This window comes from Mastomys coucha, unplaced genomic scaffold (genome assembly GCF_008632895.1).
Source record: "Mastomys coucha isolate ucsf_1 unplaced genomic scaffold, UCSF_Mcou_1 pScaffold15, whole genome shotgun sequence".
NCBI classification, from domain to species: Eukaryota; Metazoa; Chordata; class Mammalia; order Rodentia; family Muridae; genus Mastomys; species Mastomys coucha.
The window spans coordinates 5,132,675-5,160,517 of record NW_022196897.1 but is presented as its reverse complement, the minus strand read 5'-3'; the positions used below and the strand labels follow the sequence as shown (position 1 = coordinate 5,160,517).

General features: G+C 38.5%; 1 protein-coding gene across 2 annotated transcripts in view; it reads left to right on the top strand.

Moving 5' to 3' along the window:
- The window catches only part of Nebl (nebulette), a 375,861-nt gene that overhangs the window by 328,523 nt on the left and 19,495 nt on the right, over positions 1 to 27,843 (top strand). The window contains exons 21-30 of one of the 2 annotated variants that reach the window (XM_031369078.1): positions 132 to 224; positions 3,519 to 3,609; positions 6,662 to 6,663; positions 12,284 to 12,376; positions 13,703 to 13,795; positions 15,220 to 15,312; positions 16,431 to 16,535; positions 17,397 to 17,568; positions 21,413 to 21,505; positions 22,281 to 22,430. In XM_031369078.1, the coding sequence (XP_031224938.1) occupies positions 132 to 224; positions 3,519 to 3,609; positions 6,662 to 6,663; positions 12,284 to 12,376; positions 13,703 to 13,795; positions 15,220 to 15,312; positions 16,431 to 16,535; positions 17,397 to 17,568; positions 21,413 to 21,505; positions 22,281 to 22,430 (985 nt within the window). The remainder of the gene's footprint in view (positions 1 to 131; positions 225 to 3,518; positions 3,610 to 6,661; positions 6,664 to 12,283; positions 12,377 to 13,702; positions 13,796 to 15,219; positions 15,313 to 16,430; positions 16,536 to 17,396; positions 17,569 to 21,412; positions 21,506 to 22,280; positions 22,431 to 27,843) is intronic. The other variant, XM_031369077.1, reaches the window with a different exon arrangement.

Below are 27,843 nucleotides of genomic sequence, written 5' to 3'. Positions count from 1 at the left end.
CTAGTCACAAATGAGACCCGTATTCACACTACTATAAGACCTGAGAAATAACCTTGCTCCTGTAACAGGCACATCTAAGACTTCAATCTTAATAAGCGTACAGTTCTTGTTTTCCTTTGCTCACTATGAAGGTATCTTATAATGAAGAAGTAGGAGCTGGCACAACTGTAAGGAATACTCCAGAGATTGAACGGGTGAAGAAAAACCAGCACAATATTAGCTCAGTAAGTTCTCCACAGCATTAGTTATCGTTTCTGAAAGAGACAGGGACTGCGCGAGTGGCTTTAGTGTTAGTTCTCAATATGTTGCCTTTTACCTTTTCTTTACTTTCCTGAGAGATGATGTCATCAATGTCATCAGCCATCAGAGGTCTCCCTTCCAAAGAGAAAACATCAGTTTTGCTCCCATTGAGCATGGAGCTCCATTTCATTTCAGTAAAGAAGGGCAAAGAAGACACAGGCCATTTTAATAGAATCTAGGTTTACGATTCATCCTTTGGATCAGAATTTTAGCTGTGTTATATTTTAGAGAGAAAGGGTATGTAGAATATTGTCCCACCTCTTGGAGCAAATGAATTTTACCCCAATGAAATGATCAAAGGCCTTAACACATTTATTTGGTTGCTGAAGCAAAGGTATAGACTTTAATGTAGTACCAATTCTTATTTTTCTGTGTCAGTCCCTTTCCTGAGGCTTTCTCTGACACAGGTCTGTGCATGTATTTCTGTTTTCTGAACTCGTTTCCCTTTTACTTTACTCAACAAAGAACACATCAGTTGTGTATAAATTGTATAAAGACCTTATGCTATGGCACTTTTGACTGTGGGAATGGTAGGGGAGGTATTTAACACTATATGTAAAATGTATCCCATTTATTGGTTGACATGAACAACAGATAATTATTATCCTTCCAGGAGTGAGATTCATCTGTGTTTGTGCATATTAATATATTTAGTTTCTTGTTGTGGATATGAAAAATGCTTTTCCTTAACATTTTTCCCTGATCTATCTCTTCATCTTTTGTCTTGGACAGACAATCTGTCAGACTTTCTCTTTAAGCCAACTGTGATGCTTAGTATATGCTTGGCCCAGGAGTGGCACTGTAAGGAGGTGTGGCCTTGTTGGAGTAGGTGTGCCGTTGTGGCCATGGGCTTAAGTGCCTGGAAGTGAGTCTTCCACTAGTAGCCTTCCGATGAAGATGTAGAACTCTCAGCTCCTCCTGCACCATGCCTGCCTAGATGCTGCCATGCTCCCAGCTTGATGATAGTGGACTGAACCTCTGAACCTGTAAGCCAGTCCCAACTAAATGTTGTCCTTTATAAGACTTGCCTTGGTCATGGTATCTGTTCACAGCAGTAAAACCCTGACTAAGACACCAACCAAAGAAAACTGCTTTTATGACATGTATCAGTGCTAACTCAGTGTTAGGTGGTGTCCAGAGCATGTCATCCAGTGGTAGTTTCTGTTGGAATTCCAGGAAGGGCAAGGTGATGTTTTACTTTAATACACAATTATAAAAAGATATGCAGAATGCCAGTGCAGTCAAATCCCTGTGCCACAAAAGGAAGTCCTGTTCTGAGGATAGCCCTGCCCTGAGGATAGCCCTAAGGCCTGGATTTGAGTAAGTGATATTTTGTTCTGTTTTATGGGCATCTAAATGATGTGACAATTGAATCTGACAGAGAAGTTAGTTTGGAAAAGAAGTGTAAATGCTACCTTCCTTCACTTTGCAATGGCAACGTTTGGCATGTATCCATGGATGTAAACATCAGCTATAAGTGGTCTGTGGTATATATGGCATCTAGTCATTTTCCTACAGGGAAATGACTGTGCTATTTTATGAAGAATCTTGAGAAGCAAAAGTTCATTTTTAATTGTGTTGGGCTTTTTACCCGAACAAAAATAACACAAAACAGTACAGTATATCATCTTTTCTCCTTAGTCTTTTCCAGCAATCAAGAAATGTGTAGTTCTGTATTTCTGAGGTTGGGCCATAACACCCTGCTTAATATTCAAGTGGAAACTTGGCCTTTTAAAATTAGCCTGATCTGTCAAACCAGGAGGTGATTCACTAACATTTAAACATCCCCGACATTTTCCCCCTCTGAGGACAGGTCTTTTTGCTAGTAGCTTTCTGTACTAAGATCTGGTTTTGAATTTCATTTGGAGGAAACCTGTCTCAGTGAACTTTGCATTTAACTATTTTGGGTCTGAGTTGCTCCTGGGATCTTTACTCATATTAAATCCACAGACACCAAGATAGCTGATACCTGAGAGAGTAGTGTTTTTATGCCAGTCTAGACTTAAGCTTTAATCATTTTAACCAGTATTGAGTGATTTCTAAAAATATTGTACATTTAAATCTTGGCTAAATTTCTGTGTGTACTTGTTCTCCTTGCCTGGAGTCCAGTCTTCTCTGAGTTTTAGTTATAAAATACCACCTACAAAGCAAGGCCTTGCTACTTTTCCTTTTATAGCCTCTGTATTACCATTTTCCCATTAATTTTCCTCTAAATAGACCTACCTGAAGGGGAAATTCTTGAGTGGGATGAAAGTCAGGATACAGGGTGTACCTCTTTCCATGGTCTGACCAATACCTGGCAGTAAGCCACTTACTGCCACTAGGAGGAAAGCTCATTTTGGCTCCTAGTTTGAGGGACTACAATCCATCATGGCAGACAATGCATGACTGCACTATTGCAGAGCAGGGGAGTATGTGGTAGCCTGCTTCCGTATCAGCACCTAACTGGGAAAGCAGAACCAGAACACCTATAATTCTAGTCTCCAATCCCCAGCAGACCAGCTACTTCCCATGTGCAAAGGTTTCTCAGACTCCCAAGATATTGACATCAGCCAATGGAGGATGTAAAGACGCACAAGCCTGTGGGAAACATTTCACAGTCAAGCCACAACACAGGTGCTCTACAGTCTGCATGCATGTAGAGGAGACTTCCCAACTTCTGACATTTTGCTTTCCTAGGATTGACAAGGCACGCTGGTCTATGTCTTCAGTGTCCATCACTCCTCTTCCCTTTCTCATTGTTGGTAGCCACATTTCTTCCTCTCTTGTTCTAGAATACCTGTGTGCTCTTGTTTGTGTGTGCAACACTTGCAAGACTCTGAGGCCAATTCATTTGATTTTTGCCTTTAAATACATGTTAATTCTAATTAACACATTAATAGATAAAACTGCTTCCCAGATAGAAAATAACAAATCATTATATTGTGATAATTTCCAAGACATTTTGTACATCTACTTAATTATAAAGCTTATGGTCATAAGCAATGTTTGTTCATATTAACTGGAGGATGCTTATAATGATGGATAAATGTGAATGTGTTTGCACTTCAGGATAAAGAGCCAGAAAGCATCAAACAATATAAGAAACTGCTTTTCTACTGAAGGGAATATAATGTTGGAAAAAAATTCAATTATACAGCAGTTACAATTGAAGAATTCTTAATTATTTTAAGCTGTGTATAGAAAAAATTAGCTATATTTTAAAATAAGTTATTCAGGTAAAACTCAAAGAAGGAATTAAACATGCAACAGCCATTTCTGATCCTCCTGAGCTAAAGAGAATTGCAGAAAACCAGAAGGACATAGTCAGTGGGATCATATTTCCTTAACTGTTTGTTCTGTGTTCTTGAAATGCCAGTATATGACAGAAGCATTGTACAAGCACAGGTGAAATCTCACCACAAAGAATGCCATGGTGCTGCTGTCATTACTTGGGAGTGGAGGTAACATTCCATACTGATTTGTGCCCCCATGTTATGGGCCTTTGGGCATTTATTTCTATAGGTTCATTCCATTCTTGCCCCGTGGAAAGTTCAGTAAGAAAGACTGCATGGGACTGTGGCTAACCTGAAGGTCTTTAGGAAGAACAGGGCATAAATTATTGTTATGCATTGTCTGTCACCATAACTTGTACTTGTTGAGTAGTTACTGTTTCTTTGCATACCCGACAAGTACAATCTTTTTTTTTTTTTAGAACACTTCTTGCCAAGTGTTCTGGAGGAGGACTAGTATGTCAGAGGGAGGGAAGGTGGTGGTGAGCTGAACAGCCTTGGAGAAGGAGGAACTCCGGAATGTTGTTTTAGAGACTCAAGAATGATTTCCAGTGGCTTTTGTGAGTAAGGTCCTTCCTGGAAGGGAAACAGTATTTGAAGGATCCAAGGCCTATTCAAGGGAGAGAGGACTTAAGTGAGGGGTATTTGGGATGGGGGTGGCAGGAGATGATGGAAGGACAGGAATTGAAGTACTCATCATAAGACTGTAGTGTGGAGAATCCTAGTACTGTGGCTCATAGCTCATTCAAGAATATGCTAACAGCTCTGTTATTGCCAGTATTTGACTTAGTGATTAAATTATTTTATTGAAGTTCTCCTCCTCCTTCTCTTCCTCCTCCTCTTCCTCCTCCTCCTTCTTCTTCCTCTTCTCCTCCTCTTCCTCTTTGTTCTTTTTCTTCTCCTTCAAAAAATGTATGATAAAAACAACAATGTCTCAACTTTATTTGAAAAATAAGTTCACAATAGCATAGATGCTATAGAATTTACATGGCATGCCATGCCTGCAGATGGTGGAATCCAAGAGGTATAATAAACAGTGAAGTGGTGGAGAGGAACATGGAATCAAACATGATAGGCTTGATTCCAGCTCTGGAATTCATACATTAGATACTCCTCACCTATAAAAGTTCCTCTCCAATGAGACAGAGATTCTAGTATTAAAGAAGCATTGTTTTTAAAGCACATGACAAAGTGATGAATAGGAGAATCAGGACAAAATTCTCCCATTGAATTGATGTTTACCTTCACTAGCAATTGTAGGTTCTTCCTGTCAGTAATGCTGCTCCACAAAGCTTTTGTTCAAGTTTTAACAGGAATGATATTGCTACCAATAATGGTTAAGTGAAATATTCCTCACTGTAACTCATCATTCTAGCCCTTTGAACTTGCCTAAACTCTCACATGAAACAGAACCAAGAATGTTGCTCCTTAGGGAGAGGAGGGTACATTGGAGGAAATCCAAGTTTTCCATTTATTTTCTAGACTTCTCAAATTTTTCTTTATTATTCTGTTCATTTATAAGAGAATACATGTCAAGAACAAGGCCTGAGCAATGCTCTAAGGCTGAATTTAAACTTTGAAAATTCATTAACTATTGCCATATAGCTCTTCTTTCAGCTTTACTATAGCTGTCAGAAACTCTCAACAGATATGCCATCTCCTACATCCCCTTCTTCTGCGTTTGAAGTTCCTTTATTTCTTTTTTTATTAGATATTTTCTTTATTTACATTTCAAATGTTCTCTCCTTTCCTGGTTTCCCCTATGGAAAAAAAAAACCCTGATCCCTCTCCCGCTCCTCCTGCTCACCAACCCACCCTCTTCCACCTCCTGGCCCTGGAATTCCCCTACACTGGGGAATAGAGTCTTCACAGGACCAAGAACCTCTCCTCCCATTGGTGACTGACTAGGCCATCCTCTGCTACATATGCAGATGGAGCCATGAGTCCCAACATGTGCACTCTTTGGTTGGTGGTTTAGCCCCTGGAAGCTTTAGGGTTACTGGTTAGTTCATATTTTTGTTCCTCCTATGGGGCTGCAAACATCTTTATCTCCTTGGGTCCTTTCTGTAGCACCTACATTGGGGACCCTGTACTATGTCCAATGGATAGCTGTGAGCCTCCACTTCTATATTAGCCAGGCACTGGTAGAGCCTCTCAGGAGACAGCTATATCAGGCTCCTGTCAGCAAGCACTTGCCGGTATTCAAAATAGTGTCTGGGTTTGGTCATTGTGTATGGGAAGGATTCCCAGGTGGAACAGTCTCTGAATTGTCCTTCTTTCAGCCTCTGCTCCATACTTTGTCTCTGCAACTCTTTCAATGGGTATTTTGTTCCTCCTTCTAAGAAGGATCGAAGTATCCAGAGTTTGGTCTTCCTTCTTCTTGAATTTCTTGTGATTTGTGGATTGTATCTTGGGCATTCCAAGCTTCTGGGCTAATATCCACTTATTGGTAAGTGCATACCATGTGTGTTCTTTTGTGATTGATTCACTCAGGATAATATTCTCCAGATCCATCCATTTCCCTAAGAATTTCATAAATTCATTGTTTTTAACAGCTGAGTAGTACTCCATTGTGTAAATATACCACACTTTCTGTATCCATTATTCTGTTGAGGGACATCTAGGTTATTTTCCATTTCTGGCTATTATAAATAAGGCTGCTATGAATATGGTGGAGCATGTGTTCTTATTACATGTTGTAGCATCTTCTGGGTATATACCCAGGAGTGGTATAGCTGGGTCTTCTGGTAGTACTATGTCCAATTTTCTGAGGAACCACCAAACTGATTTCCAGAGTGGTTGTACAAGCTTGCAATCCTACCAGCAATGAACGAGTATTCCTCTTTCTCCAAAAATCTGAGTTTTTGATCTTAGACATTCTGACTGGAATCTCAGGGTTGTTTTGATTTGCATTTCCCTGATGACTAAGGATGTTGAACATTTCTTTAGGTGCTTCTCAGCCATTTGGTATTTCTCGGATGACAATTCTTTGTTTAGCTCTATACCCTATTTTTAAATAGGGTTATTTGGTTCTCTGGAGTCTAACTTCTTGAGTTCTTGGTATATATTGGCTAATAGTCCTCTATCAGATGTAGGATCGGTAAAGATCTTTCCCCAATCTGTTAGTTGGCGTTTTTTCCAATTGACAGTGTCCCTTGCCTTACAGAAGCTTTGCAATTTTATGAGGTCCCATTTGTCTATTGTTGGTCTTAGAGCATAAGCTATTGGTGTTCTGTTTAGGGAAATTTCCCCTGTGTCTGTGTGCTCAAGTCTCTTCCACACCTTCTTTTCTATTAATTTCAGTGTATCTGGTTTTATGTGGAGGTTCTTGATCCACTTGGATTTGAGCTTTGTAGAAGGAAATAAGAATGGATTGATTTGCATTCTTCTACATGCTAACCGCCAGTTGAGCCAGCACCATCTGTTGAAAATGCTGTCTTTTCTCCACTGGGTGGTTTCAGCTCCTTTGTCAAAGATTAAGTGACCATAGGTGCATGGGTTCATTTCTGGGTCTTCAATTCTGTTCCATTGATCAACCTGTCTGTCACTGTGCCAATACCATGCAGATTTTATCACAATTGCTCTGTAGTACAGCTTAAGGTCCGGGATTGTGATTCCACCAGAGGTTCCTTTGTTGTTGAGAGTAGTTTTTGTGATCCTAGGTTTTTTGTTATTTCAGATGAATTTGCAAATTGCTTTTTCTAACTCTGTGGAAGAATTGAGTTGTAATTTTGATGGGGATTGCATTGAAACTGTAGATTGCTTTTGGCAAAATGGCCATTTTTACTATATTAATCCTGTCAATTCATGAGCATGGGAGATCTTTCCATCTTCTGAGATCTTCGATTTCTCTCTTCAGAGACTTGAAGGTCTTGTCATACAGATCTTTTATTTGCTTAGTTAGAGTCACACCAAGGTATTTTATATTATTTATGACTATTGTGAAGGGTGTTATTTCCCTAATTTCTTTCTTAGCCTGTTTATTCTTTCTGTAGAAGAAGGCCACTGACTTGCTTGAGTTAATTTTATATCCAGCCTCTTGGTTGAAGGTGTTTATCAGGTTTAGGAGTTCTCTGGTGGGAATTTTGGGGTCACTTAAGTATACTATCATATCATCAGCAAATACTGATATTTTTTCTTCTTCCTTTCCAATTTGTATCCCTTTGATCTCCTTTTGTTGTCTAATTGCTCTTGCTAGGACTTCCAGTACAATATTGAATAGGTAGGAAGAGAGAGTGGGCAGCCTGATTTTAGTGGGATTGCTTCAAATTTCTCTCTGTTTAGTTTGATGTTGGCTACTAGTTTGTTGTATATTGCTTTAACTATGTTTAAGTATTGGCCTTGAATTCCTGACCTTTCTAAGACTTATCATGAATGGGTGTAGGATTTTGTCAAATGCTTTCTTGACATCTAATGAAATGATCATATGGTTTTTTTTCTTTGAGTTTATTTATACAGTGGATTATGTTGATGGATTTCTGTATATTGAACCATCCCTGCATCCATGGGATGAATCCTACTTGATCATGATGGATGATCATTTTGATGTGTTCTTGGATTTGGTTTGTAAGAATTTTATTGAGTATTTTTGCATTGATACTCATAAGGGAAATTGGTCTGAAATTTTCTTTCTTTGTTGGGTCTTTGTGTGGTTTTGGTATCAGAGTAATAGTGGCTTCATAGAATGAACTGGGTAGAGTACCTTCTGTTTCTATTTTGTGGAATATTTTGAGCAGTATTGGTATTAGGTCTTCTTTGAAGGTCTGATAAAACTCTGCACTAAAACCATCTGGTCCTGGGCTTTTGTTAGTTGGGAGACTTTTTATGACTTTTTCTATTTCTTTAGGGGATATAGGATTGTTTAGATCGTTTATCTGATCTTGACTTAACTTTGGTACCTGGTATCTGTCTAGAAAATTGTCCATTTCTTCCAGGTTTTCCAGTTTTGTTGAGTATAGACTTTTGTAGTAGGATCTGATGATTTTTTGGATTTCCTCAGTTTCTGTTGTTATGTCTCCCTTTTCATTTATGTTTGTTAATTAGTATACTGTCTCTGTGCCCTCTAGTTAGTCTGGCTAAGGGTTTATCTATTTTGTTGATTTTCCCAAAGAACCAGCTCCTTGTTTGGTCAATTTTTTGTATAGTTCCTTCTGTTTCCACTTGGTTGATTTCAGCCTGAGTTTGATTGTTTCCTACTGTCTACTTCTCTTGGGTGAATTTGCTTCTTTTTGTTCTAGAGCTTTCAGATGAACTGTTACGCTGTTATTGTATGCTCTCTCCAGTTTCTTTTTGGAGGCACTGAGAGCTATGAGTTTTCCTCTTAGGCCTGCTTTCATTGTGTCCCATAAGATTGGGTTTGTTGTAGCTTCATTTTCATTAAACTCTAAAAAGTCTTTAATTTCTTTATTTCTTCCTTGACCAAGTTATCATTGAGTAGATCATTGTTCTGCTCTCATGTATATGTGGGCTTTTATTGTTTTTGTTGTTATTGAAGCCCAGCCTTAGTCTGGGGTGATCTTATAGGATGCATGGGATTATTTCTGTCTTCTTGTGTATGTTGAGACCTGTATTGTGACTGATTATATGGTTAATTTTGGAGAAGGTACCATGAGGTGCTGAGAAGAAGATATATCTTTTTATTTTAGGACAAAATGTTTTGTAAATATCTGTTAAATACACTTGGTTCATAACTTCTGTTAGTTTCACTGTGTCTCTGTTTAGTTTCTGTTTCCATGATCTATCCATTGCAGAGAGTGGGGTGTTGAAGTCTCCCACTATTATTCTGTTTGGTGCAATGTGTGCATTGAGGTTTAGTAAAGTTTCTTTTATGAATGTAGATACCCTTGCATTTGGAGCATAGCTGTTTAGAATTGAGAGTTGATCATGGTAGATTTTACATTTGATGAGTATGCAGTGTCCCTCCTTTTCTTTTTTGATAACTTTAGGTTGAAATTCGATTTTATTCACTATTATAATGGCTAACCCAACTTGTTTCCTGGGGCCATTTGCTTGGAAAATTGTTTTCCAGCCTTTTACTTTGAGGTAGTATTTGTCTTTGTCACTGAGGTAGGTTTCCTGTATGCAGCAAAATTTGGGTCCTGTTTATGTAACCAGTCTGTTAGTCTATGTCTTTTTTTTTTTTTTTTTTTTTTTTTTTTGAGAATTGAGTCCATTGATATGAGTAGATATTAAGGAAAAGTAATTGTTGCTTCCTCTTATGTTTGTTGTTAGAGTTGGAATTCTGTTCATGTCGCTATCTTCTTTTAGTTTTGTTCAAAGAAGATTACTTTCTTGCTTTTTCTAGGGTGTAGTTTCCCTCCTTGTGTTGGAATTTTCCATTTATTATTCTTTGAAGAGCTGGATTTATGGCAAGATATTGTGTAAATTTGTTTTTGTCACAGAATACCTTGGTTTCTCCATCTATGGTAATTGAGAGTTTTGCTGGGTATAGTAGCCTAGGCTAGCATTTATGTTCTTTTAGTGTTTGTATGACATCAGCCCAGGATCTTCTGTCTTTCATAGTCTTTGGCAAGAAGTCTGGTGTAATTCTGATAGGTCTGCCTTTATATGTTACTTGACCTTTTTCCCTTATTTCTTTTAGTATTCTTTCTTTGTTTTGTGCATTTGGTGTTTTGTGCATTTGTTGGCAAGTTTTCTTCTATAATTTTGTTGAAGATATATACTGGCCCTTTAAGTTGGAAATCTCCACTCTCTTCTATACCTATTATCATTAGGCTTGGTCTCCTCATTGTGTTCTAGATTTCCTGGATGTTCTGGGTTAGGATCTTTTTGCATTTTGCATTTTCTTTGGCTGTTATGTCAATGTTTTCTATGGTATCTTCTGCATCTGAGATTCTCTTTTCTATCTCTTGTATTTTTTTGGTGATGTTTGCATCTATGGCTCCTGATTTCTTCCCTAGGTTTTCTATCTCCAGGGTTGTCTCTGTTTATTATTTCTTTATTGTTTCTACTTTCATTTTTAGATTCTGGATGGTTTTGCTCATTTCCTTAACCTGTTTGGTTGTGTTTTCCTGTAATTCTTTAAGGGATTTTTGTGTTTCCTCTTTAAGGGCTTCTACCTGTGTTCTCCTGAAAATTTGTAAGGGATCTTGTGTTTCCTTTTTAAGGGCTTGTATTTGTTTACCTGTGTTCTCCTGTATTTCTTTAACGGCGTTCTTTGTGTCCTTCTTAAAATCTGTATCTGCATCATGAGATATGATTTTAAATCTGAATCTTGCTTTTCTGGTGTGTTGAGGTGTCTGTGACTTGCTGTGGTGAGAGTACTGGGTTCTGATGATGTCAAGTAGTCTTGGTTTCTGTTGGTAAGATTCTTGCTTTTGCCTTTCACCCTCTGGTAATCTCTTGTGTTAGATATTTTTGCTCTCTCTGGCTGGAGCTTGTTCCTGTAAGAACAAGCTTGTGGGTCTGTAAGCCTGTGTCAGCATTCCTGTGAGATCAGCTCTGTCATGGCAAGATCCTTGCACAGAGGGTTGCGGAATAGCCATACCTCCTAGGTGCAGATGGACACAGGAAGGACCCTGTCCCAGCTGCTCTGTTGCTTCTGTGACCTGTATGCTCCTGACTGGTCCTGCCTTGTACTGAATCTGGAGAGAAAATGGCAATCTTGCTTGAGTCCTGGGGTCAGAGTACTCCCTGGAGACCAGCTCTCTCCTGGTAGAAAAGGTACACAGAGGGCTGTGGAACAGACCTATCTCTTGATATGTTGCAGAATTGTTGGGACAGTTGACCATACACAATGAAGTTATCACCCTTTTCTTCTCCCCACTAAGAATGAAGATCTCTATGCAGTAGGTTAGGTTATCTTCTGTAGTATTAGGTCAGAAGTCAGGAACTTGTTAAGGAGAGAAACTGAGATTCCCCATGAGGAGTGTTGTTAGAGGCAGCATGCTATTAAAGAGCAGTCGTATGATTTTTTTGACCTCCATTCTCAGTGCTGAGAGTGATGGAAAGAATCTGTTTTACACTCTAATCATTATTAAAATGATGATAATAGTAAATCATTTTAAACATAAGATCATAATTTAGGAAACATCCTTTGGATGTCAGGAACTGGTGGACTGACAGAAAGGCTACTTTCTTATTACTGATGAAATCAAAATCAAGAAGTCATCAATAAGTTATGTAGTATAAAGATTGTCAGTGAAATGAATAATTAGAAGATTTATAAAAAAGTTTGAGGAGTAGGGTCTCTCAAGGAAGATGAAGTCTGGAAGAAGTGGACATGAAATCCTATTCCTACTCAACAAGCTATTTCTAATTGATACCTACTGACAAAGAAAATCAGCTGTGTCTAATGGAGTATCAAGTACATTCTAGAGTAGACTTCATAGCCACAGTAGTTGGCCAATACGATATGGACTCCATATTGTTGTTTGTGTGTGCATTTTGTTTTGGTAGTTTTAGTTGTTTTTATTTTTTGTTCTTTTTTTCCTTTTCTTTTTCTTTTTTTTTTTTTGTGAAAGAGAAATGAAATTGGATAGGTAGGGAGGTGAGAAATATTTGAGAGTCATTGAGAGAGGAAAAGAATATGATCAAAATACATTTTATTTTTGAAAAAGTTAAATAAACATTTTAAGAAGGTATTGGTATAATGGGGGGAGGAGTATGAACGATCTGTGACATGTGATATTTCCTTTAGTATGTTCATTAATTTCCCATGAATCCAAACTGGCTTATGGTTTGTTTCCCAGTTCCAGTATAAAGAGCAAACCTATAAGGCCACTCCAGTAACCATGACCCCAGAGATAGAGAGAGTGAAGAGGAACCAGGAGCAGCTGAGTGTGGCAAGTCATTCTGCTTTCTTTTATATTTTATCTAACATTATGTACTTTTATTTAACAGAAATGCTTTCTGTGAATCATTGATTCTTCTATGCATTTGGGCATTCTTTCACACATCGGGTGAGTCAGGAAGTTTGCATTATGTATCTGACTCACAAGGTCTTCATTAAGTACCCAGGACACGAGGATCTATAAGGGCCACATCTTTTCCATGTGAACTTTTTAGTTTACTGCTAAATCTCTAAAAATACATGTAGATAAAGAGCTGGGACTTATGCATTGAAAGGGAAAACACGATTAGAAATGGAGCAAGGGAAGATTTGGCTTGACTGGTAATGTAGGATGCAGTACCAAATGTAGGCACCTTATAAATGACACAGAAGACATCAGCCAGTCAGTTTATAATCTACTGTCATAATGCAGCCCTAGTTAACAATGGAGAGGGACCTCTGCTCTGTGCTAGGGCCTCTTTTAATATTATATGCAAACAACTGAGTTCAGAATCACTCATTTCTTTGACATGGATGAGAAAAACTGAATTTTGAGGACTCAGAGAGGATGGCCAAGATCCATTGCAAGTGGGCAAATGTGGGACTTGAACTCCAGTCCTCTGGAATTTAGAAATCTCTTTAGAGAAACCACAAGTAATGATTTTTACCTTTTTTCAGTCCTTTTATGGAACTTTCTCCAATAGCAAGAATAGCCTCATTCTTGCAAAATTGGTATTTTGAAAGACTTTAAAATTTAAAAGTAAGTTCTCCCAGGAAGAGGAAAATCAAGGTCAATATATTTTATCTTGAATAATACCTCCGAAGGTGGAAGAAGCCAGGGATGTTATAAAGATGGAAAGTCGAGGGCCAGAAGCAGGCTAAAGCACCTCCCCAGCCTGCCACAGGACTTCGTTCTAGTTTACTGTCCTGGAATCACTCTGCCGTTTCTAATTAAGGTGTTCCCTCACTTCCATTTTAGAGCTTCTAGTTAGTCTTGACAAAAGACAAACCCCCTTCTTCTTAGTTTAGTTTTTTGAGACAGCATTTCTCTGTGCTACTCTGCCTGTCCTGGAATTCATTCTGTAGACCTGGAACTCATAGATCCACCTGCTTCTGCCTCCCAAGTGCTGGGACTTAAGACATGCACCACCACTCCAGGCCAAACATCCCCCCTTTAAGCACCATAATCAACACTTCTTGATCAGTTGAGTTTAGTCAACAGGAGGCAACTGTGAAAGCCCATGTGTAAAAAGCAAGAGTGGATTTGAGTGCCAGCCTTTGTTGTATTCATTCAGAGCCCTTTATACTATTTATTAAAATTCTTATGTATCCTCTGTAGGTCAAATACAAAGGAAAGCTAAAACAGGCAACTTCCATTTCGGATCTGCCAGAGCTGAAGAGAGTGAAAGAAAACCAGAAGAATATCAGCAATGTGTGAACATCTTAGTATTTATTACTTGTACTTAATCTTATCAAATGTGTCAATATGCAGATATGAGATTAGATTAATGGTTCTCAACCTGTGGATTGCAACACCTTTCCCCCAAATTTTGATATAATATATTTACATTACTACTCATATCAGTAGCAATGAAATAATTTTATGGTTGTAGATCATCACAACATGAGGAACTTTATCAAAGAGTCATGTTACTAGGAAGGTTGAAAACTGCTGTATTAGAGATTTCCTTTCTGAGTTGATAGTCTCAGTTGACTGGCAGCTTCCTCAGAAGACAGTTTTAGGGTTGTAGGTACATCAAGGCTCAAGTACTATCCTGTGGTGACTGTCCAGGGATTTGTGGCATGCCCTTCTCATTCATCTCATTTTTATGCTGGTGATTGCTGTGGTTCCCCACCGAAGGCAGGGGTAGTTCCTGGCATCTTGGTCCTGCAGTCCAGCTTTCTTGCTGTTTCTACCCACCTGAGTTCTAGTTTGTCAGGCCCCTCCGGGCCCTTTCTCTCATTCATGATGATTATTACTGTGTTTCTGGGAGGGAGTGGTGAAGTAGGTGTGGTTGACAGAATATATCATGTGAAATAGACCAGTTAATGGGCACTTGGCCCAAGGCAGCATTTTGACATAGACTCATGGACGACTCTAGATCCCTCTGTTTATATTAACTCATGCACAGTTCACTGGGAGCATTCCTTTGGGAAACCATTAACATACAGAATGGGTTCTTTAGAAGAGGAAATTTGAAACTCTATTATCTTCAAAGTAATCATCTATTCTTCAAACTCATAAAGTCATTTGGCCAGTTTATGAACCAATGCCAGGTTATCATTAAATACTTTCTCTAACAGTTATCTATTTTTTAAAAGTAGTATCCATTTCTTCCCAGTCATACTTGATGGGACTCTATTACTCTAAAGAAGGCTATGGTTAGGGAGAAGGAGGAGTGGTATACAGAGAAGCATGCTTTCTTTACATGGCTTGCTATGGTCACGTATTGGGATAAAGTCCTTTCAATACCATGTTGTAGTTAATTTCTGAGAAAACACAATACCATTCTATTTAAAGAAGAGTTGTAATATCCACAAAGCATTCCTTCTCATATTCACCTGTGAATGAGCTCACTATAGGCTCACTGGTGATCTACTTGAGCTCACTATAGGCTCACTGGTGATCTACTTGAGCCTATCATGGTGATTGAGAAGAGGGACAATCCTATCCAAAAATGAAATAGATGCTGGAAGATGAAAGTATTTTCTGTCTTCTCCTCCCCTTCTTCTCCTTTCTCCTCTGTTTTAATGAGTTCCCTTCCTTGGTTAGCCCTTTAAAATTACATATGGTGTGATTCTTCTGTTGTTAAAGTGATTCATACTCCTCTATTTTTTTTCCCTCTGAAATGGTAGGTTTATTATAAAGGTCAACTGGGAAGGGCTACGGCTTTGAGTGTAACTCCCGAAATGGAAAGAGTAAAGAAGAATCAAGAAAATATCAGCTCGGCAAGTGGTTTTAATTCATTTTGGACCATTGCAAAGGATGTATCCTTTAAATTTTACATGTATTTTTTATTGTTTTACAAATAAAATGTATTTCCAGCAAACATGTATGCTATCACAGATGAATCCCAAAAGCTCTTATCATGTACATTTACATTAATTGTACAATCCTTTATTAATATTCCAAAATGTATTATATCTCTATTTGTTTAAGTAATGACTCATGTTATTTTAATCAGTACTTTTGAAATTGGCGAAGTCTTTGATGTATAAGTTTAAAAAATGTCATTTTACTGATGTACTTCACTGAACATGAGTTGTTAAATGCTTCTTCCAAAGACAAATTTAAAAATGAGTAATTCAAAATAAGAGTTCAGAAGATAAAAAATTTAGTACATTCAATATAGAATTCGGTTAGTCTGGAAAGCTGTCCACTGTATGTGTTGCCTTAGTAGATTTCATACCCCACTACGGAAATCCCTCTAATGCCTGCAGATCTAAGTATAAGGTTCTGCTCAAAGCACACCCAACAGAGTCTCCATGCCTGTGGGTCAGCATTTGGAATTCATAATTGACAGCTCCCTTAGAGCATTCCTGTCCAAAAATATCAGGTACATTCAGCATCAATTCTTTTTAAGAGGTAGCTACTCAGAAGAAAGCATAGATTTGTTCCTGGTTGTTCCTCATTCTCTAGGGAGGAAAAACTAAAGGAGACCAGAAACCATCTAGTCTGTTTCCCTCCACACTGCTAGAGCAGAAAATTACTTAGAAACAGAAAATGCATAGTGTTCGATTTCATGCTTTATTTGCCCTGATTAAGTGCTCTAAGCAATTTCTCTGGTGGTTATTCACTGATGGTTGGCCACATATGTTTGTTTCTTATTGACAGTTATAGAATAACTTTTAAGGGAAATCTTCAAGAGTGTGATTTTGGATCACTATTCTGGAACACGATGTTATCCACTGAAAGAAAAGTTACTTGGGGAATAATTTTGAGTAGGCTGGACATGACACACCCATTTGAAAAGCTTTCGAATTTATGCAATTTCTAGATTATATTAGCTAGTTATATGGGTGTCTTTTGTTATTTATTTATTTATTTATTTATTTATTTATTGCAGGTGAAATATACTCAGGACCATAAACAAATGAAAGGTAGAGCATGTCTGATCTTAGATACACCTGCTTTGAGACATGTTAAAGAAGCACAAAATCATGTTTCCATGGTAGGATGCAATGGATCACTGTCTCCATGACTAAAACATACTAAGGAATGGCAAGATCTGTATTTGGATGGCATCCACTCACTATTAATCTGAACAACTAACAAAGCATGGGAATTTGAATGAGCCCTTGGGGGCACAGTGTTATAGTTTATACCAAAATGTAATGAAAACATTTTCTCTAATAAAATAATTTTCCCTCAGTGATTTCTGGTGTGTTCTTATTTCTAACTTGACTACTATAAATACATTTTGTGAATGACATTTACCTAGACTTTTGTTTTCATTTAATTTTAAGACAGACTTTCTTATATTTGAATATTATAAAGAATAATTTTAGTGTGTTTCAAGAACAATTTCATGTAATTTTTTTTACCATGAAGTTTACCCATTTAAAATGTTTAATATAAGCTAGTATAATTTAGAAGATTGTTTTTGTAATTATACATAAATTTTTATAGAACATATAGAACTCTCTTCATCTAATTTTAAATGGCACTATTGTGTTGATGAATTGTGCTTGAATAACTTATTACTATTGTATATTGTAGGTGAAAAGATTGGAAATCAATCTGTAGTCAAATTGTGTGTTTTAAGAAGTAACAAATGTTTTAAAGTAACTGTCTTTTATACCTCACTGATATATAGATTTGCATATCATGTAAAGGAGATACTATTTATAGTATTTAAAAATTTAAAATTATCAGCACTTGATTTCTGACAGTGTTTGGGAGTACTTGAGGAAATTATATTTTATCATTATATGTAATACTCCAGATATATTTTATGTGACCTATTCTTTTATAAGTGCTTTGTGAGATAATTAGAAATTGCAGTTTGAATTAAGAATAATTTCTTTTTCAGGTCAAATATCATGAAGATTTTGAGAAGACAAAGGGAAGAGGCTTCACTCCTATTGTGGATGATCCTGTGACGGAGCGGGTGAGGAAGAACACCCAGGTTGTGAGCGATGCTGCCTATAAAGGTGTCCAGCCTCATGTTGTGGAGATGGACAGAAGACCTGGCATCATTGTTGGTAAGCGTGTGGTCTTCCCATGGGTATGCTTGGTCAAAAGGCTATGCCTGCTCTAGAACTAGCTTCCATATTCATCTGACCTCAGAGGTTTGATGTAAATTTCAACTAGGTCATAGATAGAAGACTTATGTTCCATAATTCAAAGGATCCAGGGCATCTAGAAAATAACATTGCTGATATTTTCCTACTCTCAGATGTTCTGGTTAATATTGCCTTGTTAAACAGCAGCATCCCAGGGAGAAGTGATCACAAAGTTGAACGTTTTGCTTCCCCTATCTTCTGTAGTTGCTTGGTGAAAGTGTTGTACTGTAGACATCATGTACATGGGAGACAAAATTAGTCATTTCTCACTTTTGCCCTTTTGTCATTCAACAGAGAATCTGATGGTATCCTGTAGCCTGAATCACTTGTATTTTTGAATAGTGTTTCTTTTTTTTTTTTTAGATTTATTTCTTTATTATATGTAAGTACACTGTAGCTTTCTTCAGACACACCAGAAGAGGGCATCAGATCTCATTAAGGGTGGTTGTGAGCCACCATGTGGTTGCTGGGATTTGAACTCAGGACCTCTGGAAGAGCAGTCAGTGCTCTTAACCACTGAGCCATCTCTCCAGCCCCTGAATAGTGTTTCTTAACTAGAATATTTGAGGGTCACTCAAAAGCCTGGTTATTTAGGGAGGAATCATCTCTCTGTTCATTGTTTCTTTTCCTTACATTTAGTCCAGGGAAATACTGGGAAATATGGTTTGAGATATCAGTGGAAATTAGACTAAAGTATATGTATGCTGGAGAGGAAAACCATCAAATTGTCAGTACAGATCAAAACTTTGAGCCTTGTTTCCTTTGAGACCATTAGCATCTGAGTTTTTATATTTACTCCAGCTGTGTAGCTAACTATTCAGTTACCTTCCGCATTGCTATGACAAAATGCACACACACAAAGACAAGGATTTCATTTGGTCCACAGTTCAAAAGCACAGTTTATCCCACAAAGTTATGGTGGGAGTAGCTGAGGTAGCTGGTCACATCGAATCCCCTGCTAGGCAGTAGTGAGTAGTGAATACCATGTTCAGCTCTCTCCCTTTCCCACAGTCCAGAGCCACAACTCATAGAATGGGCCCACCTGCATTTAGGGTGGTGGGTCTTCCCACCTTGATTGACCTAATCAAGATAATCCCTCACAGGTGTATCCAAAGATTTGTCTCCACAGAGATTTTAGCTAGTGTCAAATTGACAATGCAAACCATTATAATCAGAGCTTTTGGCAACCATAGTGTCTTAGTTATGGTTTCATTGTTTTGAAGAGACACCATGACCAAGGCAACTCTTATATAGGCAAATCTTTGACACTAGGGTGAGACGAATCACACCTCTTTCTCTTATGAGTTATTAGTACCATGCCATGGCAGGAAGCCTGGCAAGCTGGCAGACATGGTGCTGGAGAAGGAGCTGGGAGTTCTACATTATGATCTGTGGACAGCAGAAAGAGACTGTGCCACACTGAGCATAGATTGAGCATATGAGATCACAAAGCTGGCTTCCACAGAGACCCACTTTCCCCAGTAAGACCACACCTCCTAATAGTTCCACTCCCTATGGTCCAAGCATTCAAACACTTGAATCTATGTGGCCATATCACATGGTGTATACTTCTCAGTAACCTTGATGTAAGGTTACTTTCCTCTTCAAGAGGAAGAGCTGCTGCTTGAGAGTCATGGCAGTAAAGGGCACAGGGAGGTTAGTGGGTAGGGAAGCATGCATTTGACAAAGAAACAGTTTAGTATAAAGCAAAAGTGCTAACATCAAAGCCCTAAGTGACTTGGATCATTACCAAAGTGAAACGGAGTATTTTCCAAAGAAACACTCCAGACCAATTTGTAGGCAATTGATGGCTTTACTCATCTTTCCAGGTTGATTGCTTAAAGGGGTCATAATAAGATGGATGGATGAATTGTGATGTTTTCAGTAAAAGTAATGCAGAAGTAGAGTTTCATTGATTTGTGCTAATAACTCATAAGAGAGTGATGTGATTCATCTCACCCTGGGGTCTTACAAAGACCAGACACCAGGACTGATGGGGAAATCACTGCTAAAAATGATGCAACTGTCTAGACAGGGCTCTCAGAGTTAGTATTTATAGTATTTGCAATAGCAGTTATTGCTATTTTTTAAATATAAGATTTATAACTAAAGATTATTATGTATGTGGTGGGCAATCCAGAAGTCAGTTTCTTATGGGGAAAGTCAGTGTCCAGGAAGGCTTGCTTATGAAATTATAAAGTGAAGTACATTTAACCAACAGTAAACTTCACAATGATCCAGGGTTTATACCATGCATTTAAATTTAAGTTTGTAGATTTGCTAGTTAGTATAGATCAAGGCAGTTGATCTTAGTCCTATTTTCACTGTGGGGACCTGATTCTTACTAGCTGGATGAACTTTGGCAATGTTACTCAGTCTATCTGAGCCTCAGATTCATCACCTATGAAATGGTAATAACACCAGTGCCTTTAGTAGTATATATGATGGTAATGAGTTAGGTCATAATAGAAAATAGTGCTTGGCATATAGTCAACAGTATACAATTGGTAAGAAAGTCTTTTCTTTTAATTCACTACTTATGTTATTTTAACCTCACCTCATTTCTGTCACAACTTGGTACTTATTTCCCAATTGTTTGTCACCATACAGTCATTTTAGATTCATCAATTTTTAAGAACAGATTCATTCAAAAATTATTAAACTTAAATTTTGCCCTCAGCAAAATAGAGCAAGGGTACATTGGCCTCCATGTCTGTTAGTTACATGTCTGTCATTGTGACAAAATACTTGAGAGATCAACTGAAAAGAGGAATGTGTTAATTTGGCTGGTGGTATGAAGTTGTAGCCCATAGTCATTTGGCTCTATAGTTTTGGTTCTGTGACAGTGCAGTGTGTCAGTCAGAGTGTGTGAAAGGAAGACAGCCACTGGGAAGCAAAGGATATACAGGTAGGCTTGTTCCAAGGTATTTATTTATTTATTTACATCACAAATGCTGATCTTAAAGGGAACTCCCCCAACTATCTAACCTTCTCTCACTAGTGATCCACCTCTTAATGTTTCCACAACATTGAATTATGCCACAGGGTAGTGAAGTCTTTAACACATGTACCTCTAGGGACACTTCAGAATTAAACCATGGCAATAGCATGCAAACTGAATGCAGAAGTAAATTAATGTGTGGTCCACTGATGAGAGAATCACTTTTCTTATGCCTTCTCCCCCATTCCCCATGGTTCTGTGTTAGAATCCTTTCTATAGAATTGATAATAAGTATGTCCTATATGGCTTTATTTGTTCCCATAGACAGACTTGGAATGAAAAGGGGTCCTGCCATTTGCCTACACTCCCAGCATCCTTTCCTGTTAAGGAAGAGAAGGCTTTTAAACAAAACCCTTTTTGTCATTTCCCATGAATACTCAAGTGTTCTCCTCAGTCAGGAATTTTAAGCAGATGTTGACTGTTTTGGGGTGGAGCAAGGAGGGTTGGGGATTGGGGATGCAGTAGAACTGAATATAACAGCCATGTGTCAACCTGCCTTGTGTGGAGTCACAGGTGCTTTGTGGTAACTTCTATGATGGGCAGTGAAGAAGTCAGGCAACTCAAATTTGATGACAAATGTTCCTTAGCAGCTACATGGGAAAGTGAGTTCTGACTTTCTGCCTACCTTGAATACCCTACCGCTACCACCATTCTCTGCAGTGCACTGAGTTACTTTTAATCTGTTGCATTTGGTTGATTGACTTCAATGCTGGCTTTCCAAAGTTCCCACTTGATCTCTTGGTTTCTTCCTTTTGGTGAAAGACTTTAAAGTGTGGCGTACAGACCCTGGCTCCATCTTCGACATTGACCCCCTGGAGGACAATATTCAGTCCCGAAGTCTCCATATGCTCTCTGGTATTGTTTGAGTTCCTCTGTTTCTCTGGGGTTTGTCCTGAAAGCTAATGGTGATGAATTATAGACTTTCATTGCGGCCAACATGCTGTGTGAATTTGAAGTTGAGAATTCAGAAAACCCAAGTAATGTACCATGTCACTTTAAAATAGCATTAGTTATTTATGAAAACAAAATTTACAAAGGAGCTTGAAAATAAATCCTGCATTAGTTTGTCCTAGATTCACTTAAAATGGTGTCTAGGGCATACTTACATTGGTCTTTTATTGGTAAATAGGATTCTATAGGTTTTCTGGGACTACAGACCTAGTTATTTGGATTGCCAAGAGCTTCTGGGACAAAAAGAAGATTTGCCTCATGAAATATAGGGTTATAGTGTTTTAGAGTGAGGTTTCAAAATTATATATAGAACAATTGAAAGTATGGGCTGAAAAATGACTGTCCAAGTGTTGTATGTTCAAGGGCTACTTGAAGGCAAACATTTAAAACAAATATTTGCTTTCAAAGAAATTTCTCTTCTAATGTTTGCTTGGTTATTGTCCGTCTCCTGCCTCTTAATAAAACCAGTCTAAATGATAGGAAACATCTTTTAGGTCTCATATGCATGTGATACAGTCCACGCTAGTCTGGGGATGGTTGACTACAGCCTTATGATAGCAGGTATTAGGGATTATTACTTAATTAGAGATTGTTTTTGCTCTCCAAGGAAGCTTTTAAGGAATTTATCTGTTTTATAAGTCATTCTTCCACATGTCTGAATATTCTCCCTCTGACGTAGAAAAAGCAAGCCAGTACCAGACTCGCCTGTCTCGCTCACATTCCGGCAGCACGTTTGGTACAGGTCTGGGAGATGACAAGTCAGAGATCTCCGAGCTCTACCCTAGCTTTTCATGCTGCAGTGAGGTTACAAGAGCATCTGATGAAGGAGGTATCAAATTGCAGCCATTCATATTAACTCACCTCTCAGATATGCACCAGAGTGTGTTTTGCATACTTTCACCTTTGCACAAACAAACAGCTTGAGTGTATTTGAAATTTTAATTCAAAGTTTGGAAAGTTAAGATTATTTTACTTAAAGCAACTAATTTGTAGTTTTGCATGCTTCTGTATTGTCCATGTAATGGATCTATGATGACAAAAGATCCTGGGATTTGCTAGATGAATGCATGCCTGGAGGGTATGTTGTGCATCTCCACAGTCTTAGTAGACACCAGACTTATGGGTAGTTTCTGTATGATTTCCATTAGGTGGGGGGCAGGAGGGAGCCAATCTTACAGGAACATTTGACTGGTTAAGAGATTGGTGTAAATTGGTGTGTAATTCCAGATATATATTTATTGAGTTAGGGCTTGTAAAGAAAGAAATGGCATTGTAGTCTTTGGGATATACAATTCTTTTTTTTTAAGTAGAAAATCTTGTTGGTATGAATAATCATCACTTTATTGTGAACTTTACTCTTTTTCCTGTGCTTTTTCTTTTCTTCATTAAAGCTAGTGGATTGCTTCTAGAATGTTCAGTGAACTCCATTAGGATATTAAATGGTGACAGTTGCTGATAGAGATGTCCTTACAGGCAAGATTCAGTGCTATGGAATGGTAAGGGGACAGCTCTAATACTATGAGTTTCTTTTTCAAAGATCAGATTGCTGAAGTCTCTAGGCAGGACTTCGGAGTTAAGTAGTTTAACACCTGGGGAAAGCAAGTATTCTTTTCCAAGAACAGCTCTCGTAGTAAAGTCGTTGCCCATATTTATCACAGCAATACTCTAATGAACATAAAATTAGTCATACTCTTTATGCTTGCACTGTAAACTCAGTCTGTCCTGAGAATTCTAGAGCACTTGTCAGCATGTAAGAGACTCCCTTTTATACATTCATTTCCCCAAGACAGAATCTTGCTATTTATAAGCCTAGTCAGGCTTCAGTCTTATAGTCTTACTGCCTCAGCTTCTCAAGGCTAAGATTGCAGGTGCCTGAGAGATCATGCCCAGCTTTTTTAAAATGCAATTTCAAAGAAACAATTACAAGTTAGTTTTGTTTTATTGTAAAATGCATGTTGGTCTTTTTCTTCTGGATCTGGCTCAATCATGAAGGGTTCCATAACTTTCTTTTTCTTTTTCTTTTCTTTTTTCTTTCCCTTTTCCTCTTTCTTTCTTTTTTTCCTTCCTTCTTTCTTTCTTTCTTTCTTCCTTCCTTCCTTTCTTTCTCTTTTCCTTTTCCTTTCCTTCCTTCGTCCTTTTCTCCCCCCCCCCCCACCGAGTGTAAGATATTGATTTTTTCTTTTTAGCTCCTTTCAAAGTTCTGGATGTCCATCCTAATGTTGACACCTGATGAGCTAAAAACAAGGAGTGAATGTAAGAACTAGCTGTGGTCAGTGACATTTAACATCTCTCAGTTAAGCATACTGGAGTTATAACTTACCATGGAGCATGTGCTTCGGTGGTGACTCTTGTATTCCATGCCTGCACACCAACACAGCCTTCTCTCATTTATTTATCCATTCAACAAAGACAGACAGAGAGCTTGGATCTGTAATATATTCCACAGTGAACAAAAGAGACGGATCTGCTGTGGGGAGAGGGCATAGCCTCTGGTGGGAGACTCTGATATTAAACAGACACAAAAATGATACTACATAATTATAAACAGAATGAGTGAGCGAGCAGATGGGATGGGGCATGGTAGTTAAGAGGCATTTACATTTAGCCTTGATGTCAGTGTAGCCTTCTTCAAGGCAGGAAAGGGATTCTGACTGAACAGAGCACTGCAGGGCTCTGGCAAGTGTTAGCTAGATGCTTGGAGTTCAGAGACTGCGCTGGAAGTATCTTTTGAAGGTTTCTTTCAAGTCTATGATCTTGGATGACTCCATACAGATACAAAAAATTCAGAAATGCCCACTCTAGCATCTTCAGTTGCCCATCTGCAGTAGTGAGAGATGGTTGTGTTGGACTGGGTCAACACTTTTTCTTTCCCAAGGTTGTCAAACCCACTGCAGTTAATTGCATATTATCTCCTCTTGCTTTTTCAAATCACTGTTCTGTTTTTACTCAAATTATTTCATATAGGATCCATTCCTGTTTGAAGCTGGATGGAATGAGATGTCTCTGCTGAGAAAAAGTACAAACAAATATTTTTTTCACTTATATTAGATGTTGAAGAATATGGCTGAAAATGACTTGTTATCTTCCTACCTCTGCCTCCAGTTTGCTGAGATTATAGGCCCTTGTAGTAAGAGCTTTCAAAATATTTAATTACATGGATAAAACACTTGGCATATTAACATGAAGAGTTCAATTTGGATCCCCAGAAACCACAGAAATACCCAGTGCCTTTGTAATTCCAGCTTGACAAGGCAGAGACCGGGAATTTTGGAGCAGGTTGTCTACCTAGACTAGCCTATATTGGTAAGTTCTGGGTTCAACTGGGAGATGCTACTTCAGTGAATAAGGTGAAGAGCTACTGAGGAAGATGTCAACTTTGTGCTTTTACATACATATTGACAAAAATACATGAGAACATATACATGCTTGCAACTATACTATAAACATATATACATACAACATGTTTGTTTGTTTGCTTGTTTATTTGTTTCTGTATTTAGTTAGTGAGTGAGTGGTAGTGTAGTAGGATCTTGAACTTCCTGACTGCTAGGCAAGCACTTTACTACATACTTAACTCAGAAACTTTATTTCAAATGAAGAAGGTACAGAGATAGATTTTTGGCAGGCAGTGATGGCTCACTAGATTGAAGAAGGCCTTATGAAGTCAAATTGACTCTTTGGAGATGTATTTATAAGTGCCATTGGTAGGCACCCATTATAAGACTAATACACTCTTTCTTTAGAGCCACTTCCTAGTTTTGCAGGTAGGCATAGAGGTATGAAGCAGAACTTAAAATGCACATGTAAGTTTGATGACATCAACTCAGGCAATTCAACACCAGGAGGTATCTGTGTTTCATGGAAGAGTTTTTAAGACACAAGAAAATATGCCCCTAATTCTCTTAATTTTAGGTGAAACAAAGCATAATGAATGAGATCGACCTTGTCTCTTCAAGTGAATGGTGACATACAAACTTTATACATTCAAAACTAGCCTGCCTCCATAAACTAGCAAACTACTGTTATGGGGCTGAGGTCTTTTGGAGATTTGCCATTCTGACCATGAATAAATTTTCATTAGTAAGACGAACATGGATACAGGCCAGGTCTGTATCCAAGACTCATACTCAGAATATGACTCTAGAATATTACATTAGCCAGCAGGTTATAAGAAAGGCAAAATTCACAGGGCTATGCACTTCCTGCCTTTGTACAATCAGAGGCCAGCATACATCCTGCTTATGTACTTCCTTTCTACATGTGATCAAGCACACATCCTGTGCAAGTAGAGTAACCAAACTTTACAGAAGCAAAAACATGTGGCTTGTTATCTTGCATGAACCACAGCATTCTAGGAAGCTATCTGTCTGTGGACAAGTGGGGCTTACATGTTAGAGGCATTTTTGTCTCATAGATCTCTTAAGCATAGTAATTTAAACTTAAAACCTAGTGCTAGCCATCACACTATCCTGTCTCCTGTGAATCTGTACTTCCCTGGGCTTATGACAGCTACAGCTATTCAGCTTCTAGAGCCAACCTCATTGGAATCATTCTGCACTTTTGCCCTTTATGCCTTCTCTGTGTTGAAGTCATTAGAAAATCTTATCAGCTCTACCATGGCAAAGCTCTCCTGTCACTGTTCCTGTTGCTACTCATCTCAATGCTGTGAGAAAATACCTGAGCAAATAGTGATACAGAATGATACAGGGGAGGCAGGATTGGTTTTAGCACAGGGTTTATGAGAAAGCATCATGTCAGGAAAGGCAGGGTAGTATTCTTGGTTGTAGAAGCTTGTAACTGTGACTCCTTACATCTTGGCTAAGCAGGAAGCTGAGAGCTTGAACCACAAGCAGGGTTCAGTTATAACTCTCAAAAGCCACTCGTTCCCATGACCTACTTCCTCCATGGGGCCCTGCTTCCTAAAGCTTCTATAACCTAGAACAGCACCAGAAAATAAGAGCCATGGGGCCTGAGAGATTTTGCAGTGAGTAAAGTTCTTATTACATAAGCATGAAATATGAAATCCTGAGCTCAAATCCCCAGCACCCATGTAAAAATTCAGGTGTGGTGATCCATGTCTGGAGACTCAGTGGTGGAAGCAGAGCATGGAGGATTCAGTGGGCTTGCTGGGCAACCAACCTAGCTAATTGATAAGCTCTGGGGTTCAGTGAGAGACCTTGCCTCAATAAATACAGTAGAAAGCCACGGAAGAAGAGGATTCAGCGGGCTTGCTGGTCAACCAACCTAGCTAATTGACAAGCTCTAGGGTTCACTGAGAGACCTTGCCTCAATAAATACAGTAGAAAGCCACAGAAGAAGACACCTGGCATTGACCTCTGGCTTCCATGCACTCTCACATGTGCACGTGCACACACACAAATATCTTTGGGGAATAAACTTCTCTTGTAGAAGGCCTTGAAGGAAACCTTTGCACTTCGGATTTCAGTGTCTTGATGTTTTTGTGATATTGAAGCAAAGCTGAAAACTTTCTGGGTAGAAACATTCCCAGAGGGTGTCACCCAAATCATCAACCCCACCCCTCCCTGTGAGGAAGGGAAGAGATAGTATCCATAGTTTTTTGGAGGCTTTGAAATGTAGGATCCCTTCAAAATGCATGCTGGGTTGGGCTCTGGTGAGGAGGGGCTGATTGAGTGGAAGACAGAACCTTAAGGCGATGACAAGTGTTTGGTGGAAATAATTAGTGTCTTTAGCAGGAACAGTCAAACGTGTGCCTTTGTTTAAACTCCGTTCCTAGAAATTGAAATGCATTTCATAACACTTGCTAGAACGCCGCCAAAGAAAATGGAAAATGGTCTTATGTATTTCAAGTGGCCTTTTTTCTTTCTTGAAGATTTTTCTTGATTCTTTTACTTATGTGTGTGGGATTATAATATGATTAAAATATGTTGTATCCTAGAAAATTGTCCTTTTATATAAGTCAGTCAACTGTTGTAGGGAGGACATGTATGGTCAAGCCATGCTGTGAAACAGGATACTGGGGCTGGGGTCCTGACACTTCCTGGCTCCAATTTCCTGTGCCCATCAGACAGGACTGTAGGCATGGGAGTGATCTCAGATATTTTATACTTCCTTAGCTAAGTGCCATAAATTGCAGCTAACTCCTTTCTTCTCTTTTCCTCATCCCTATGACAATGTGGTTATGTTCTAAAAGCCATCTGTTCAGCTTTATGAATTAGGTGGCTAGGCTCATAGGAGAGGAAATGCTGATGTTAGGACAAAGG